This window comes from Globicephala melas, chromosome 19 (genome assembly GCF_963455315.2).
Source record: "Globicephala melas chromosome 19, mGloMel1.2, whole genome shotgun sequence".
Classification (NCBI taxonomy): Eukaryota; Metazoa; Chordata; class Mammalia; order Artiodactyla; family Delphinidae; genus Globicephala; species Globicephala melas.
The window spans coordinates 33,774,187-33,793,611 of record NC_083332.1 but is presented as its reverse complement, the minus strand read 5'-3'; the positions used below and the strand labels follow the sequence as shown (position 1 = coordinate 33,793,611).

Sequence of the window (19,425 nt, the reverse complement as noted above, 5' to 3'; positions counted from 1 at the left end):
CCCCTGACCCATTGCACAGATGAACAAATTGAGGCCCAGGGAGAGACTCCACATATCAGGGCCTTTTGGAAGGAGATAAAAATGAAGCTCTATCTCTCCAAACATAGGACAGGAGTGCTATTAAAATTGGGACATTTCAAAAGCCCACCAGTTTCTTAAAGTGAAGCCCACCTGTGAGGCTTCTCCAACTACATTTGTCAGCCTAGGGGACAGAATGGCAGCCAGCTCCCCAGAAGAGCTGCCCTTTCCCCCTCTGCTCCAGGCTCCCTCCTCTACTCCCGCAGGGCCCCTTATTAAATGTCGGCAGGCATGAGGGGAGGGCTGGAAGCAATGTGGTTGCCTTTTGTTTGATTCATTATAATAAACCCTAACTCCAATTCTGGAGGTAAAATTTAAATGATCAGATGATAATACCCCCTCTGGGATGTCTGCCCAGCTCCAATTCGACAAGCCAAACCCACCCTGATATCTTTGGCATAAATGTATTTGACTCTCCCAATGCTGCTGTGCAAGGTTGGGTTCATGGCTGTCCAAAAAAAAAAAAAAAAAAAAAAATTCCATAAGCTCCAAATGGAAGGGATCTTAGAGGTATGCAACCCCCTCTCACACCCCTACCTGACACTGAGTTCCCTCTACAACCTCCCTAAGAGACATCACTGGGGTGCTCACTACTTCTGGCACTATCCCATTCTCTGTTTGGCCTCAATTCAGCCCTCGGGCCCACCACCCACTCCCTGATGGCCTTTACATACTTGAAGACATAGACTGAATTGTTGGTTGTCAATACCTCCCTTATATTGGTGTCACTGTCTATCTGCTTACTTGTATTAAAAATAACAATGTAAGGTCACACCTTCCCCAAACAATACAATATAGCACTAAGGCCCTAAGTGTTAGTGTATCCCTCTTCCCAGAAAAATGCACACAAGTGCTAAATTGCGCATTCATTTCCATCCAACTGGAAGTTCTGATCCCCTTGAAATTCAGCCCTAGAAACAAAAAAGTGAAACTACTAACTTGGTATCCACTTTCTACTTAAATAAAAATGTGTCGGGCTTCCCTGGTGGCGCAGTGGTTGAGAGTCCGCCTGCCGATGCAGGGGACACGGGTTCATGCCCCGGTCCGGGAAGATCCTACATGCCGCGGAGTGGCTGGGCCCGTGAGCCATGGCCGCTGAGCCTGCGCGTCTGGAGCCTGTGCTTCGCAACGGGAGAGGCCACAACAGTGAGAGGCCCGTGTACCGCAAAAAAAAAAAAAAAAAAAATGTCAATCTCAGAGCTAGGATTACAGATTTAACTCCCCCCTAGTCTTCTGTTCCATAGGTTATCAAGAGAGTTATTTGGGTGAAAGGTGGGCCACTATGACCAGAAGCTCTACTTTACTAGCTGGAGGCTGATCACAGAAGACCCATTGGACTTAATTTGTAGCATTTTACCTTCACGCCAGAAAGAATTCCACTACCAGATACATGGCACAGGAAATATCCTTTATTATTATGTACACTTAATTTTCCATGAAGAGAACAGCTTTTAAAATAAACGCACACACCAGATATAGAAATATGCATGACATTGGAACAGTCCATGACACAGGGCACCACTGAAAGAGTCCTTATTTACATAAAAGTGGAGAAACAGAGGGAGGAGGGCGGGAACCCCAAAAGCTACTTCACATTCACCAGAATTTTGGTGACTTCTATGATCGCAGCTACAGCCATGCTGCACATCGCAGAGCTGTGGATTTTGGGACTCATGAGAGCATGACAACTTACCCTCAAATTCCGCAAAACAAAAGGGTTGGATTTATTTTTTAAAATACCAAGTGTTTCTGGCATCAGTTGCAGAAATATTGTCGAAAGAGGAACTACTGAATGTCCAGAAAAATCATAGTTCTGATATGTCTGCTCAGTAGTAGGTTATTGGTCACTAGATCATTCTGGAATGTCCTAAAGTAAACCGTGTGCTTCCTTCATTGTAAATTTACAACAATAACATTGTTACGGAGACAGGAAATTTTATTTACTGGATGGGACCTTTGATCTCTGATCCAACCCTTGCTTTTACAGACAGAGAACTCTGAAGCCCACAGAGGTGGAGACCCTCTCCCCAGGTGACCCAGTAAGACAGCCGTAGACCCAGGTCCATGCAACTCTAAATGCTGTGCTGTTTCCCCCACGCCACACTCCCTCTCTGTTCTTCTCCCTTCCGTGGCTTTCAAAGGAAATAAAGAAATGAAGTGAGCTCAGTGGGCTTCTTACTAAGAAATGATATCTTTGGTAAGAATGTTTGGTCTCACATTAACGGGATCATTTGGCAAGAGACTGGCTCCCACCTGGGCCGGAACCCCTCTGAGAATTAAGGCAGCTTTTAGGACCTTTATTTGGCATGATATTTGGCAAGAGTTGGCAGGTCCCCTTCTCCTCTGTCTCATTCGCATCTAGAATGAAGACCGACTCACAGGTAGACACTAAATGATATAATTAGACGTTGAGTAGATGTTAACGGGATGGTATTAAACAGATATTTTTACACTTCATGGAAAATAATAATTCCTTAAAAAATCTGGTAAAGTATCAAAAGTGCTCTATACAGTACACAGGAGCACCCTTATCCCGGATAACCTCTACTATCAAAAACAAGGCCTCAAATAAGAAGTCAAACATTACTTATGATAAAGCCCATGCTCCCTCTCCAGCGAGTGTGGGTGAAAGGTGAACCCAGAAGGTCTGCCAGCACCTCCTCGAAAATGTCCACGGGTGCCCCGGGTCCCCCCATCTCCAGAGCCCCTCCCCAGGCTCGGGAGCCAACTTCCCCCGCAAGGCAGCACCCCTGGGTTGGTTGGTGTTGGTTCAGGTAGCACCACATCTCTGATTCGCCTTCGGACAAATGTCTGGAGGCAGAAGGGCCACGAGCAGATGGCAAAGAGCAAACGTCAGGCTCTCTCTGAAGGGTGCCCCTGATACACAGGCTTTTCTGACTCATTTCTGCCAAGTAGGCTCAGCTTTTCACAACCCACTGTTCCCTAGAGTGATTATTTTCATCAAAGGAGAGCAGCTAAATCATTTCCTCTCTAGCAACCAGTTAGAGGAAAATAAATGACATCCCCCCACGCCCCCCTTCTTCCAACACATTGTTCTTTTGCTAAGAAATATGCCTTGGCCACTTGACTGGATGGATTTTTGTTTATGTTTAATGACAGCCCTGGGTGGGGTGAACCATATTGTGCTGGGAATTTCAAAGTGCTCTCAGCTGAGAGTCAGGGGCTCTGACTTGAGGGTCCAACTGGATCCCTTAGTAGCTGGGGAACCTTGAGCAAGAATGACTGAAATGCTGGACCTTGGTTTTCTCACCTGCAGAATGGGGACACAGAAGCCAGCCCTGCAGTACTTGCTGGGCGGATGGGAGTAAACGTGGATGAAAGTGCTTTGTTACAAACAAACAAACAAGCTGTCACACCTAGGGAGGAATTACCCTTCACGGGGCGGGTGGATTCAGTCACTTGTGAGGCCAAATTCCATCAGTGACGGGTCACCTTGCTCTCATTCCCAGACCCCTACCTGTTTGTTCCACTCTGTTGGATGCTCCCAGGCCCCCTCTTTTTCAGGGTCCAAGATACCTGCCACTTGGGCTGTCTCAGATTTTGAACTGAACGTTTTATATGGAGAGATCCAAGGTCTCCTGATTTTCCTACTTTTCTTTAAAGAATGCCATAAGGACCCTGTCCCTGGGAGAAAACCACCGCCATGCCCCCAGCCAGCCCATCTTCCACAGACTGCATGATCGATAGATTAGGCTCAGTGACACCCCACTTTCCCCAAAAGCACCTTTTGGATGTGTGTCACCCTCTACTCCCAGTGGAAATGATGTGGCCTTTTTTTTTTTTTGCCCAAGATTCTGCAACAGGGGCTCCCACAGTCAGGACAATAACCCACAACTCTAGATTGCCAATGAGAGCGTAAGAAACTCAGACCATATGTTAAAAAAAAAAATGCAAATGGATGCCACCGACTTACCAACTACAAATCGCTTCTCTGAATGAGCTGAGACCAGCCACCAGCACCACCAGAGGGCACCACTTATAAGTTTGTATCAGAAATCAACCTGAAATTCTCTACGACCGCCAACCTGCTCCGTCAATTGAGACTATTCTCCCCTCAACCTGAGTGACCGGGGTGCTATATGCTTGGTTCCATGCTGCCCTCCGCGGTGCAAAGTACGGCCCATGAGGAGAGACAAAGGGAGTTTTCAGGGCCCACTTCCCATCACTTGAGACTTCTGGTCCAGGCTGGGTGGGATTTCCCAGGGACAGGCTTTGCAGGTGTCTGTGAACAATACAGAAACAGGCAGCCTGTCGGGCTGCCCTTGGACACCCACCTGGCCCCGTGAGGACAGCAGAGGATCCCGTAGCGGAGACATGCAGCTGGCCTTGCTGGGTTCCTGTCCTGAGTCCCCCAGGAAGGTCTCAGGAGCCACAGGTAGGTTCCTGAGCTCCGTGCATCTGACAGAGCGAGACCCGCATGTGGTCTCTACAGACTTGTCTGCTGCTTCTGCAGAAGCCACTCACTGTGACACCCATAGCTCTGGACCCTCTGAGCGTCAGAAACCAGAAGAATATTCCAGAACACACACAAATCAAACCCAGGTCAACCAGAGTGAAAACTAACTATGAAGATTTCTGCTCACGACCCCCCAGAGCTTCTATCCACGGACTTCATAACAGCGACAAATATCCCCAAGCTCCCCAACCAAGGTCCAGACAACAGAGCACTAACCGGGGCAGACGAGAGAGGCAAGATCTCTGTACCTCCCAAACTCAGCTGGGCTTTTTATTTGTGTTTTGGTTTTACAGTGTCTGACCAAAAAGCAACATCCTCTGTCTGATCTGGTGGACTGAGGATTTCTTCTGCGGCCCAAAGTACCAGCAAACGAGGTGGGGAGTCCTTCCCAAGCCCGTGGACGTCAGCTTGGGCCGGTTCCCACACTGGGTGAGACTTCCTCAAAACTAAAGAGGTTCGACGGAAGTCATTTTTCCTGTTCCCTCCTCTCCTCCTCTCCCACAAGGCTTACCAATCCAAGCTCACAGCCCTCAGGCCAGGTGAACAGAAAGTGAACGAAAACCAGGTCACTAAATCAGTTGTTAACTTGGAAAAGAGGAAGAGGGGGGTCGGAGAGGAATCCCCAGACAGTGTCTGGGGTAGTAGGAAACCTTTGACCTGAACGTTGGTGCAGCAGGGTTCCTCCTCGGGGTCAGATTCAGATGGCCAGCCAGTGTTCCAACTGCAGAGGAAGACGGCAAGGCTGTTAGGCCAGGGCCAGGGCAGGCAGGGACTGAGGGACAAGGGCCAGCTGAGAAGGGCAGTAAGACACATGGAGGGGCAGAAAACACAGCTGTTTCCTTCAAAGACTCGCAGAACACGCAGGCCAATCCCCTAATTGTCACACGCACCCAGAAAGGGCAAAGGAGCCTTCACAAAGTCACACAGTAAGTCTGAAGCAGGGGGGCTCACCGGGACCCTCCTGGCTCCCCCACCCCCATATTTTACAGGGGAAAAGGGTAGGACTCAGGTCAACACGTTATTGATGTACCTACAGCGCTTCCTTCAAGATAAGAAATCCTCAGCCTAATTTGGGGATACTCCGTGGTCACAACTCAAAGAGGGAGAACCGAGTTTAGGAAAGTCTGGGCATTTGGTATCTCAGGACCAAGGAGTGGAGGGGCAGGCGACAGCTGGTAGAAGGCAGAAGACAGGCCCCTCTCCTCCGGTTCGTAACATCACACCCCCAGGGGCTATAGCCCACAGCTGCTCTGGGTTTTCTGGAGTGTGGTGTGTGGTCTTGCCTCCGATAGCACAGCAGGGAGCAGTAGGGCCCCGCCCCGTGGCCCCCATCAAAATGGTCCAAGCTGCACCTACTTGGAACTGCCTGACGTCCCTCTGGGCCACCAGGTGATGCTCGTTCTCTGGGGTGATGCCATAGGCCAGTCTCTGTGAAAGGATGGAGAAGGGGAGGAGGCCTCAGCTTGGCCCAGGGACACCCTTCCAGCAGCCCAGAGGACACCACACATCAGGGCCACCTGCTATTTGGCCCTGAAGTCTCACATGGACAGCAGGAGAGGTTCGTACAAGACACTCCCCACCCTGGTTAGTTCACTTTGAGACATTCATCCAGTGAATGTTTATTGAGTCAATGACTGTAGTCACACACTGGCCTAGGCCCTGGGGATCCAGAGCTGAAGGTCACCCACACATTTTGCTTTGGGAGAGCTTACAGCTCAGGGAAGGGGCTGACACTGAACAGAAACACACACAGGCAGTTTTACAACCACGATTGGAGTCAGTGCTGCAGAGGACAAGTTCAGAGCACAATGAGAACTCAGTGATGGGACCTCAGCCCTGCCTGGGGATTGGGGCCGCCTCCTTGGGCTGTAGACACAGGGTGGACTCAGGGAATGCGTCTGGAGTCAATGTCTGATCACTAGAGGGGGATCCCAAAGTGTAGAGAATAAAAAGCTCAAAGCAGGTCCTGGTTCCACGTCTGGGATGAGCTCACAGAACATGGATCCTCCCAGTGACCCAGAGGTTCCTGGACTTTGGGATTTCATGGACAGGAAACATGTCACAGGGGGAGGGGGTCCCAGCCCTGCCTGGGACCCTCTGCCCTAAGTTCCTGTACAGCTCACTCCTTTATGTCCTCCTGTGTCTTTCTGTCCCCTCATGAGAACATGAGCTCCGGGGAGTGTGTCTAGAGCTGAGGATACTGCCTGCCCCGTACAGATTCTCAGTAGATATCTGTGAAGGGAGTGGATAAAGGAATGAAAGGATGAGATCTTTATAAGTAAGGGCATGAGGAAATGACCGTCACCATTATTTATAAAAGAAAGGGCATTTAACAACCAAACTATAGGAAAGACATAATTTTAATGAAAACGCAGATCATGCGTATATGTACCTGCAATGTACACAGGTCAAAGAAGAAAATGTATTTTGGAAGTCTCTGGTTTAGGCTGATCAGGTATCAGGTTCACAATAGAAGCAGGTGAAAGCCAAGATACAAGGTCACGGTGAGTTTGGATGGGGAGAGTGGGGGACATCTGGGGACATGACAAACCTTAGGAGGTGGGACACGGGAGTGGGCACAGTTAATGCAGATTAACTGCTCTTTAGGGGACTGGAGGGCTGAGCTCCTCACATAAACAACAGTAGGAACAGAGTGGGAGCACACGGTGCATATGACGTTCAACACGATAGCAGGTGCCGCGTGGTGACCATCTACCGTGTGCCAGGCCCTGCGCTAAGCACTTCCTTTCACCTTTCAAGGTCTGTATGATTACCCCAGGTTACAAATGTGGAACCTGAGGCTTGGGGGTAAATAACGTGGCCAACGTGGCAGGTCCGTCTGACTCTAGATTCCGTGTCCTTCTGTCTCCCTCTCTCACCCCAGCGGGAATGACTCGGGATGCCCCCTCCCGTGCTGTCCCCCACCCTCCCCCAGGCTCGGCCCAGAGCTCACCTCGCGAAGGGAGCCCCGCGTGCTGAGGAACTTGTAGACGACGTAGGCAGGCACCAGGACCATGGAGGAGCCCGCGATGCCCCACCCGACCCAGTTGGCCCAGAGTGGGAAGATGTAGTCATCGTAGGTGAGCGGCTTGAAATTGATGATGCTCACGACCACCACAAACTGGGGGGAAGGGACAGAAGGAAGAGGGAGAGAGACAGGGAGAGGGGAGAGAGAGGGAAGGAGGCGGGAGAGAGGGAGAGATGCAGAGAGGGACCAGAGGGAAGTGAGGGCCAGCGTGTGAGATGGATGCAGGAATGGAGAAGATAAGGAAGGAGGGAGATGGAGAGAGAAAGGAGGAAGAATCCAAGTAAGGAAGGATAACAAAAAGGAGACAAAGAAACAGGAGCAATACAAAGAGAAGAAGACTAGAAAGGTGACCTTGGAACTGAGTGGTGGCACAGACAGCCCCCGGCCCAGACCTGGCCCCAGGCTGGCGACCCCTCTCATGTGCAGCCTCCTGGGAATCAACAGGGCGGAGCATCCTGAGCATCTGTCTGCGTGACCAGGGCCCTGCATCCCAACCTCCTCCCCTTAGAAGCAAAGATCCCCACCCCCACCCTCACCCCAGACACACAGCACCCCTCACCCGAGGATGCCCAACCACGCACTACACACCAGGAGGAACGCAGGGCTGACAAACTTCCAGCAGAGTCTCCAGTACAGGCCCGGCTTGAACCCCATCATCTGCTGGATGTCGTTGCTGAACCTGTCCACACCTGCGCACACACAGGGCAGGCCCATCACAGCGGCCCCTGCAGAGCCTGGGGCCACCCCTGCTGCCTTCCCAAGAGGGTCTGTCCCCAGGTGGACAGCAGAACAGTATCTCCTAAGACAGGGATACCCTGGCACTTAGGAGACCTGGGGACAGGCACTTGGCTGGTTCAGAACAGGGGAGAGAACACACTCAGGGGTAGCATCCCCTGGTAGGTGCCGCCCCAATTCCTTTTTCAGAGGGAAAACCAGGGCTCGGGGAGGGGAGGGGACTTGGCCCTGGTTACACAGCCAGGGTGGCCTGACTCCAAAGCCCAGCTCTTTCCTCCCGCTCCCTCCCTCTTAAAACAATGATGGCTGTGTATATAGAGCTTTCCCCGACTTTAATCTGGTAGAAGAGACCAGACTCTTTCCAATGAGTAGAAAAGAGTGAGTGACACATGGGGAAAAATGAACAATGACAACACATATCACTTTCTACCATGTTCTCCCCATTCAGCTCTGGAATAAGGTTGCCAGAGAAGATAGAGGACACTCAGTTACATTTGAATTTCGGAGAGACAACAAAAGTCATTTTAGTTTAAATAATTTCATGCAATATTTGGGACATATACTAAAAAAAAGATTCATTATCTGAAATTCAAGTTTAACTGGATGTGTCGTATCCCAGATTTGCTAAACCTGGCAACCCTACTCTAGAGTGAATTACATGGCTTGAGGAGCAGCATCTTCCTCTGAGTTCCTCTCTAACAGCTGACACTGATGCCTTTGGGGCCCTTGCCTCCTACTTTTAAAGGGAGCTCATGCAAAGATGAGCTGAGGGCTGGAAGAGCTGTGCCCAATAAGCAACTTGCTCAACTCTGGGATCAGCCAGTGACTGCCCTGGAAATGGAAAGCCCCTTTGCACCTCCAGGTGAAAAGGCTCCAGAAGCACATGGGGCCCGAGGCTTTTCCACACGCTCAGGACCCAGCACGTACCATAAAACCAGGAGACGCCTATGGCCTCCATGAGCACAGCAAACAGAATGGAGGTTCCCGCCGCAAACGTGTCCAGCAGGGTCAGCACGTATATTCCACCCTGGGGCATGGACAGAGAAAGCCTGAGGCCATGATGGATAGAAATGGCTATCAACTGTTACATCCATCAAAATTGAGCTGTCCCCTGTCCTGCTCACTCAGAACCCACACCCACCCCCAACACAGGTAATGGGGTTTCTGGTGCTACTGTGTTGCTGCTACGTATTCTGTATATTCACTGGGTCTGAGGGTGGGGACTTCAGCCAGTAAAAAGCAAGATGGATTTTATCAATGAAAAAAAAAATGTTGCCTGCCACGTCAGTAAACAAAAGATGTTGCAGCCATCACATTATAGCCACCCCTCTGAAGGTGAGCTCTGAGGGAATTCAGGATAGAAACAGGATGCCCGCCATCTAGCAGTCAGCAAAAAGCTCGGATACTGGCCCTAGATAGCTGAGGTCCATATCAAAGGAATGATTTCAGTGAGCCCAAACTCTTGCATCTTCCCATACATGGAAAAGCATGAGATTCCTTAACTTGAGACGTCTGGTTTTCTTTAGTCAACAGTAATCTTTTGATGTAACAACTACCTGGTCTTTGTTGCAAAAACTCATGTATCCTGGATCCTCCCTTACCTCTCTGGAGCAGTCGCTCAGAGCTATCTGAGATGCTGTGTCCCAGGCTTAAGTCCTCAGTTTTGTCCACCGAACAAAACATAATTCTCAGCTTTCAGGTTGTGCACTTCCTTCAGTTGGCAGTTTAAAATGGACTTTTGCTGTCCCCCCAAACCAACAAGCAGTTGAAAGATTTGTCTGGATATCCTCAGGCTCAGAAGGGACAGATAACAATGGGGTGTAACCCTAAGGGACTGGGCCACGGAGTTCAGGATACCAGGCGCTGCCATGGTTCCCCTGAGCTCACCCTAGCCCTACCTCCCAGCTTCAAGTCTGGGAATATCTGGCTGGATTGAAATGCAGCCTCAGAAGCCCCAGGTGACCCAGAGCCCAGCCCCCCCTCACCTTGGTTATGCAAAACAGGGCCAGAAGGAAGGTTCCAAAGGAGACACCAAATGTGAAGAGTTTCCGGTGTCGTTTCAGGACCTGGAAGTCGTCGGCCAGGCCCGTGATGACCGCCTCCATGCCTCCCATCTGAAGGGAACCAGGCAGGTGGGATACAGAGGTGAATGAAAAATGTTGTCCAACATATCAGCAAACAAAGGATGCTGCAGCCATCAAGCCATCAGCCACTACTGCTGCCCCCGCAAAGGTGCACCTGAGGGGACTCAGGATGGGAAAGAAAGGATACTGGCTCTACGTAGATCTGGTGCATATCAAAGGAATGATTTCAATGAGCCCAGACTCTTGCATCTTCCCATATATAGAAAAGCGCTAAATTCATTAACTTTAGATGTCTGGTTTTGTTTAATTAACAGTAATCTTTTGATGCTCTGACCACCTGGTCTTTGTTGCAAAAACTCCTACATATCCTGGCTCCTCCCTGACCTCTTCAGAGCAGTCCCTCAGAGCGATCTGAGAGCCTGCCTCCCAGGCTTGAAGTCCCCAGGAAGTCTGCCAACTGAAACATAATTCTCAACTTTTAGGTTGTGCACTTTTTTTTTTTTTGGCCGCACCACGAGCATGCGGGATTGTTAGCTCCCGAACCAGGGAGTGAACCCGTGCCCCCTGCAGTGGAAGCTCGGAGTCTTAACCACTGGACCACCGGGGAAGTCCCAGGTTGTGCATTTTTTTTCAGTCAACACAGGAGTGAGGGACTCTCTGAACCCCGGTCTCAGGCCTCCCGGCTCCCCTGGACCTCTCGCAGCCCTGGACTCATGAACCCTGGAGGCTGCCTTGCTTCTCTAGAGAAATCAGCAGATCCTCCCTTCTCCCCATCCTCTCACCCTACTTCTGCCCTGTTCTCAACCAACCTCAGAACTCAGAAACCATGTGGGAGAGGGTGAAGTGATAACTCCTGTCTCCCCCTTATCAACAGGGACCTGACTCCTGTCCGCTCACTCAGCCTAAGTGGATGCTGATGAAATACCGTGGGAAGAGTGGTTGGTTAGAGAACAAGAGTTCTAGCCACGCCCTCTCTGAATTCAGTTTCCCATCTGTAAAAGGAGAGCATTGGGCTGGCTTATCTGAGGTCCCTTCTAAGGTAGAGTTCCATGATGTCAAGTAGGTTTCTCTTGGTTCTTGGCTTTGGCCTAAATCTTGCCTTTCTGAGTGAGCACTGATTTCCTCATTTGCATTTAAATAAGGTCTTCTGCAAACAACTACTGATCAGGGGCTTGAATGCTGGGGAACTCTGAGTAGTGTGAGTGTATTTAGGGGAGGGAGGGTCAGGTCTAGTGGTGTCTGTGGGGGGATGGTATCCCCAGCCAGGTCACTCACTGAGCTGTCAATTCCCAGAGCCAGGAGCATGACGAAGAACACGACAGCCCAGAACGTGGATCCTGATAGGGTGGAAATGGCTTCTGGGTACAGGATGAAGACCAGGCCAGCTCCTGTAAGAAACATCAAGGACCTCATTAATAGCTGGGACTGTTGGTCTGAGCTGCAGATGATAGGAGAGCATTTTGAGGCCCAAAAAGCCCCAGCCCAGCCCCATGATGTTTGGGCAGTCATGTGTAGATGGAGCAAACCAAGGTCTAAAGATGACTGATGAAACCAGCTTCAGCCTGAGTTCACCTATGCACCAAGGAGGTTGACCTCAAAGAGCCAAGCCAGAGGGCAGTGCCTCTCCTGGACAGCTACAGGCAATGGGCCTCAAACCCCACCTCTGGCACCCCATGAGGGATCCTCTTACTCTCAAAACTCTGTGATTTTCAGAGTCCATCAGAGGCAGCCCCTCCCCAAGTCTTGGCCTGTTTGTGGCCATAAGAATATGAGAAGCAGCGGGGAAGGACACGAGCTGGTTGAACAACTTCAATCGCCTGAGTCTCAGCTTTCTGATCTTTAAAGTGGGTCTATTAACACTTGCCTAGTAACACTGCAAGAACTAACCCAAGATACATCAAGTGCTTAGCACAGGGGCTGGTACAGAGTCAGTGCTCCCAAATCTATCTGGTCTGGCCTGACTCAGAAGATGATTCTGCCTGGACTTCCTACTGATGGCCTCAAAGAAAGTGGGCAGCTGGGAAAGCTCCGTGTCCAGTCCTCTCAGTCCCACAGCCACAGGAGAACTGCTAAGAAAGAGGTGAGTTTTGCAGCCCCCGCCTCCTCAGTGGGCGAGTCTGCCCACCCACCTTCAGTGGCAACATCCTCAATGTTGACCTTGTGTTCATGGGCCATGTAACCAAGGATGGAGAAGATGGCGAACCCAGAGATGAAGCTGGTGACACAGTTGATGGTGCTGGTGAGCAGGGCATCCCTGAGAGAAAAGAAAGCACCGTTAGTTCAAGTGGTCTGACTCTCCCCAACCCCGCTTATGGACTCCTGGATCATCTATGGAATCCACGGCTTCAAATGCCAACCCTCTCTTCAGCGTCCCTGCTGCCACATGGGCCCCCAGCACCCCACCATCACAGGGTCAGAACCTGTAGGTGCAGGAAATAGGTCAGCAGCTTCTGGATGAAACACTTTAACACCAGAGGCTGATATCAAACTCTTGCTGGGAAATCGAGGCACCAGCCTCCTTCCTCAACAAACTTTCTGTGGCTCCCCAGTGCCTCCCAACTTTTCACCCAGGCATTCAAGAGCTTTGCTGAGATGACCCAAACTTCTTTCCAGGCTTATTTCCCATGACTCCCCAACACGTACTCTCTGAGCAAACCAGTCAACTTGCCGGTTCACAAACACACCACCTCCCCTGGCTTTGCTCATGCTGTAAGTTGTCCACTCACTCCGTGTCTGCCTATCCCAACCCTAACTATCTTCCAAGGCTCACCTCAAATGCACTTCTGTGCTCTTGCTGACCCCCCATCAGATGGCTGATCACCCCATTTCCTTAGCCTCCCTAAAGCCTGTCCCACTGGTATGCATTCATCCTACTCTGTCTTGTACCAGGGAGGTTATGATTCTGTCTTAAGCCTTTGATAGAGAGGGATGGAAGCAGCCCCATCTGTGCCCATGTCTGAAGCCCTCACAGCACTGGGGCTGCAGGAGGCAGCATTAAATGCTTACAGGACCAGGTGATCTAGAGCACGGTCTTCTGACTCTACGGCACTGAGCAGACTTCTCGTTCTGCTGTGTGGTCTTAAGCTCTGACCCTGCTAGGCCCTCACCCCTCAAGCAACCAGCTTGGATATTCCAACCTTGTCTGCCTGGGCATCAGATGGACAGACAGGCAGTGCTGGCTGCTCTGAAAGCCACACAGTGCCCCTCTGTCCCAGCTACCCACCCTCATGATATCCCAGTGTTAGTGGCCTCGACTTTGCCAGCTCCTCACCCTGCGTCTATCTGGGAGGTGTCCTGAACTGACATATGTTCATCAGGACCCCCATAGGCCATGTTGGAGTTCACAGAACATCCAGGATGGTCTACTCTGCTTCATTTCCCGGGGAAAGAAACCCAAGCAGAAAATTTGACTTGTCCCAGACCAGAGCCCTCTCTCCCATCCCTGCAAGGGTTGATTCCCAGGATTTAGAGCTTTCCAGAGCCCCAGGAAGGATCTTACCTATAGCAGTTGTTGTCAAATTTGTTGTAACTAGCAAATGCAATCAAGACACCAAATCCAGCGCCCAAGGAAAAAAATATCTGAGTTGCAGCATCAATCCATACCTGAAATGGGCAGATAAAGGCCATCACCCTCTGTTTCCACAGAATTGGACTACCTCACTGCTCCAGAAGGGCTGGGAAGTCCCAGGGATGCCCTAAGACCTGAGGAAATGAGGTCTGAACTAGAGATGGGCAGCCATGCAACTCCTGCTCTCCAGCAGCCTGTACAAAATCACTGTGGAGAGAGGCTGGGGTCTCTCTAGCATCTCCCAGCCTTGGGTGGTCGTGAGTGAGTTCACCCCAGAGGAACTCACTGGCTCAATCTGACATCCTGATTTTCAAAGAAAGTTAATAAACAAAATGTTCTAGACTAGAATGTGGATAGGGCAAGGGCAAAGGGTTATGACTATCTCAGCGGTTATGGAGACAACATCTTCAGAAAGGGGTAATGATTCCTAGTAGCTTCTACCAACCCATAGACAGTGGTGACTCCTTGGTGGCCAGTCGGGTCTACTTCCTTCATCTTTTGGATGATGAAACTGCATGGCTGGAAGCCCGGAGATCTGAGCTCCTCTCCAACCTCTCAGCCTCATGGTCTTGCCCTGGTCAATTTCACTGTCTATATCTCAGTTTCCTCATCTGTACAGTGGGGATAATTTTACCTAGCTCACCAGGACTAAGCCACAATTCGGATTTGTGAGACTTCTGTCATCTCCCCACTCGTGCTATTCTAGACTTCCCCTGCTTTGTAAGCAAAGGGTGTAATGAGAGAAGCAATCTGACGGAGGAAGATATATCTGCTCCCTGAGACGGCACTCAGGCTGAGTTTCTACTGTCCAGAAAGACTTAGGATATTTAAACAATGCAGAACAGATAGAACTCTGACTTGCTTCACAATTTACAAGGCTGTTTCATGTCTTACGCTCTGTTATTTTTCTGACAGTTACTAAGGAAGTAGGGTTTTCTCTTGGTTACTGGGCTGTAACCCAGAGTTGTGCTAGGACAATGGGAGGTGTGTACTGGGAGGCATCCGTCCTAATCCTATGTTGATCTTGCCTGCCAGGATTATTATGGGTTCAAGTAGAGTGTGGAGAAGTCTTTGGGGATTATGAGGGGAAATATTGAGGTGTGGTCACTGAGGCAGACGCGAGGGAGGAGGTCGGAAATAATCTCAGCTGTGATTTGAAGATGCTCAAGGCACTAGGAACCTCTAAGATTGTCCCTGTTCCCAGCCTCACCGTGCTATTTTGGACTCCACTCCAAAGTCACCCCACCTTCATTGTAATCGCTGCCTCTGGGCAGGACAGTGAGCTGGAGGGGTACCAGAGGCCAGAGTTGGAGACCAGAGTAGAAATAGGGCTAGGGTGGCTGGGGTGAGGCTGGGGCCACGGCACAGGGCAGAGGTAAGAACCCAGGACAGGGTATTGCTTTCCTTGAAAGGAGGGGTCTGCAAAGGCCACTCAACAGAACCACAGATCCCGAGCCATCAGAGCTGGACAGGCTCACGGAGACTGTCAGGTGCAAATCAAATTGGCCTTGGTCAGGTAGAGAAGCTGCAGCCCAGAGTGGGAAGGATCCATCCCAGGCTACGCAGAGCTGGGACCAGATTTTCTTTCACTGCCTGTACCGAGAACCCTCCCCAACCCTGGCCCAAGGGTGGGTGGTCACTGGGCACTGACCGTGGCCTCTTTCAGACGGTAGAAGTCGATGTGCAGGTAGGCGTTGATGCCATTGGAAGCGCCGGGCAGTGTGATGCCGTGGACCAGGAGTACAAACAGCACGAGGTAAGGCAGCGTGGCCGTGATCCACACCACCTGGCGGTGGGCAAGGTCGCAGTGAGGGCCCGACTCTGCTGCCAGCGGGGTGGGGGGCTGGCGGGGGGCGAGCCAGTCACACCCTCCCCACACGTTCCTTCACACCGTGCGCGTGCTAAAAGCTCCACCTCTAGGCCAGGCCTGGGGCACACCAGGACAGAGCGGACAGACCAAGGCTGCACCCAATGAGAAAGTCAGCACCCTGGGGGCACCGCTGCCAAGGAAGCCAAGGCAGTGAGGACGCAGACTCTCTCGGTGCCCAGCGCCTCCTGCTCTACCAGCTTCCTGCACTAACTAGCACCCTCACCTTTACGCCCTCCTTCCTCCCTTCTCTCCCCCTCTCGTTTACCTTCATTCAAGCGTGTCCTCCTAAGCTCACCACCCAGGGAGGGACGTGGCTGGGCAGAAAGCAGAATCCCTGGCTGCTCTTTATTTGGGGATGGATTTAGGGCAAAGACAAACTGCCTCATCCAGAAACCCATAAGGGAAAATACTGTCCCCAGACTGAAAAGAGCCACCAGCCCACCCTGCCCACGATGAAGAAACAGAGAAGAGAGGTGGGGAGAGGAGAAGGCTGCGTAGGCTTCCTCGCTGTTCCTTCTCACCCCTGACTATATATTAGACGACTCTGGGGGAAGTTACAGACAAAAATGTCCAAGTTCAGACTCCATTTTTGGAGTTTCTGATTTAATTGGTCTGGGATGGGGCTTGCACTCCATGCTTTAAAGGCTCCCTCAGGTGGATGCAGGGGACAAAGCCAGGTGAGGATCATTTATTGAGCAATTTCCATCTGCTAGCCCAGCAGCGAGGACCTCTCACCCCATCCTCCCAGCTGCCCTGGAGGCGGGCAGGATCAGGAACTGCCCTCATTTTGCGGGGTGAGGACACTGAAGCTTAGGGAGCCTCATTCATCCCGAGGTCACCCATTAGTGAATGATGGTGCCGGGACTCCAACTCATCAACCAACACAAAGCTGTGTTCTTAATCACTCACGCTACTGCATGTTTGAGACCCACGTGCAAGTCCTGGCTCTGCCAAGACGGCTGTGAAACCCTGTCCCTCTCTCGGCCTCAGCTTCCCCATCTGTACAAGCAGGCTGGAGCACATGGCTTTGGAGAACCTTCCAGTTCAACACTTAGGCGTTTGGTACAGGCTTGTAGTTTCTAAGTGCTGGTTCAGCCAACACCTATGAGTGAGGGGTGGGCAGACAGGACTCCAGGGCGGCAAGCAGCACTGTGTGCACACTTGCCCGAGGCCCTGGGGGCTGACTGGCCTCCGCCCTCTACCCTGCGGTGGTCGGTGGGCCAGGGTCACAGAGTGTGTGGTCTGCGGTAACCCCTTTCCCTGATTCAGACTGTACCTCGCCCCCCAGTATCCCAGTGCCGGCTGTGGAGCCATCTTCCCAAGAACAGAGCCTTCACCGGCCAAGACAGGAAGTTTGAACACTTGCAATTCATTTCAGGCCAGCTCTGTGGCTTTGGCAGCCTGCTAAGAAAAGATCCGTGTCCTGTTCCAGACGTAGTCTGGGAAGAAATAAGCAATGCTCTTGGTTTTCTCATGAGCCAGAGTATAAAAACAATGAAAGACAGGACACTGCAATGTCCTGCATGAAGTTCCTTATTCTAGAAAGCCCCTCCCTATGGACTGCAGGGGTCCTCGCCTGCTCTGGAGGCAAAATGTGGGCAGGGACTTCAGGCGGCAAGTTTCCATCTGCGGGGGGCTTCCTAGGGCAACACTCCTGCCCCACTCGTCATTACACTCCTCAGGGGAGGGCGTGAGTCCTCCTCCTCCAAAGGTGACTTTGCACAAAGAAACGGAGCATGCGAGTCTCCCCTCCTTTTCTCTTTAGCATCAGTCTCCCCATAGACAACTCAGGCCTGCTCCAGCCAAGTGCTATACAAGGTGGGGCAGGCTGTGGCGATGTGGCGATGGCTACAGGAAACTTAATCTTGAGGTGTAATATTAGAAGCCCGTGGTGGCCCCTCACCCAGGCCGGCAGCAGTAGTAGAGTTCATACACCTTCTGCAGCTCTGCTGCCTGCAGAGGCCAGGAAAGCCCTGCTTTCGATACCCAGGAGAGGCACAGAGAGACTGGACAAGGCTGGCCTGGGGCTTCTGTAGTTTTGCTTGCAGCTGAAAACCCTTTCCCTCTGCCCCATCTCTACCTGACCTAGCCCAATGCCACCTTCTCCATGGTCTTTGCAGACCCTCTCAGTCTGAAGAGCTTCCTTCTTCCACTAATGTAACATCTTATGGTTTTTGGACCATGGGAACTCATGGTAAGAAAAACCTTATTTATCGAGACGTATGGGTTGCTATAACTGAAATGCAAAAATTCCACAAGACATCTCTATCTTTAGTATGTGCAATGCACACTGTTATTATTTAGACGATTTCATTTTGAAAAATTGTGGTGACCCACTAAATTGATTTAGTGACAGTTGAAAAACCCACAGTTTGTATCTCAATTAAAGTGCAACCTACCTGATGTAAAATTGTTTTCAAGGTAAAGTTAAGTTTTTTAAAAAGCAAGATCTATAATAGTGTGTATAGTTTGTGACCATTAGTGTTTATTGAAAGGGGGACACACATATGTCTCTGAACGGAGATGCAAGAAAATAATAACATTGACCTACACCTACCTGGCTATAACACACATAATACTACAATCAATTGAATCTGTCTTATTTCTTCTTGCATCACTAGTACTAGCATCAAGTCCGGCACATAGTAGGTATCCATAAATGTTTACCAAGTTGAATTCAAAAGAACACTTAATGAAGTTCCCCAAACTTATTTACCCACCTACCCTTCTTCCTCCCTTCCCTTCTTTCCTCACTACTCTGTCAATAAATATTTACTGAAGACCTACTGTGTGTCAGGTGTTGGGATGGTTGTGGTCCTAGCCTGGTTTTGCTCTATCTTAGAATTCCTCCAAGCCCTGGTCTGCATTTCATTTGGGTTCTTCCTTGGGGCAGATACCATGTCTCCAATATGCTGATAGGAAGTTCCACTTCAGGCTCTTGTCAAATTTCATTCCCGTTGGCTGCTGGTCCCCTGTCACTATCTTTGCTATCTATGGCATAACCAAGACTTTAGGAGAACCAGAGAGAACCCTGATGAACCCCACTTTTCAAAATCAGTTGCCTAGGGCTTCCCTGGTGGCGCCATGGTTAAGAATCTGCCTGCCAACGCAGGGGACAGAGGTTTGATCCCTGGTCAAGGAAGATTCCACATGCTGCGGAGCAACTAAGCCCATGCGCCCCCACTACTGAGCCTGCGCTCTAGAGCCCGCGAGCCACAAGTACTGAGCCCGTGTACCACAACTGCTGAAGCCTGTGAGCCTAGAGCCCGTGCTCCGCAACAAGAGACACCACTGCAATGAGAAGCCTGTGCACCACAAGGAAGAGTAGCCCCCGCTTTCCACAACTAGAGAAAGTCCACGTGCAGCAATGAAGACACAACACAGACAGAAATAAATAAATAAAATAAATTAAAAAAAATTCAAAATCAGTTGCCTAATGAAGGTTCTCATAAATTCATGCCTACCTGATTATTGTTGCCTTGTAACCCCCAATGAACATACACACTGTGTGTTCCACACTGACTCTGGGCTTTACCACAAGACTTATCTTGTTCATTGGGACAATAGCAAGCATGATGAAAACAG

At 50.6% G+C, this 19,425-nt stretch overlaps 1 protein-coding gene across 1 annotated transcript in view; it reads right to left on the bottom strand.

The window, feature by feature from the left end:
- Nucleotides 1–5,252: 5,252 nt before the first annotated feature.
- Nucleotides 5,253–19,425, bottom strand: part of SLC6A2 (solute carrier family 6 member 2) — a 36,651-nt gene continuing 22,478 nt past the window's right edge. The window contains exons 5-14 of the mRNA XM_030832933.2: nucleotides 15,622–15,756; nucleotides 13,902–14,005; nucleotides 12,532–12,656; nucleotides 11,678–11,790; nucleotides 10,304–10,432; nucleotides 9,246–9,345; nucleotides 8,172–8,272; nucleotides 7,509–7,676; nucleotides 5,912–5,983; nucleotides 5,253–5,276 (exon numbers count right to left, since the gene is read on the bottom strand). Of these exons, the coding sequence (XP_030688793.1) occupies nucleotides 5,253–5,276; nucleotides 5,912–5,983; nucleotides 7,509–7,676; nucleotides 8,172–8,272; nucleotides 9,246–9,345; nucleotides 10,304–10,432; nucleotides 11,678–11,790; nucleotides 12,532–12,656; nucleotides 13,902–14,005; nucleotides 15,622–15,756 (1,071 nt within the window). The remainder of the gene's footprint in view (nucleotides 5,277–5,911; nucleotides 5,984–7,508; nucleotides 7,677–8,171; nucleotides 8,273–9,245; nucleotides 9,346–10,303; nucleotides 10,433–11,677; nucleotides 11,791–12,531; nucleotides 12,657–13,901; nucleotides 14,006–15,621; nucleotides 15,757–19,425) is intronic.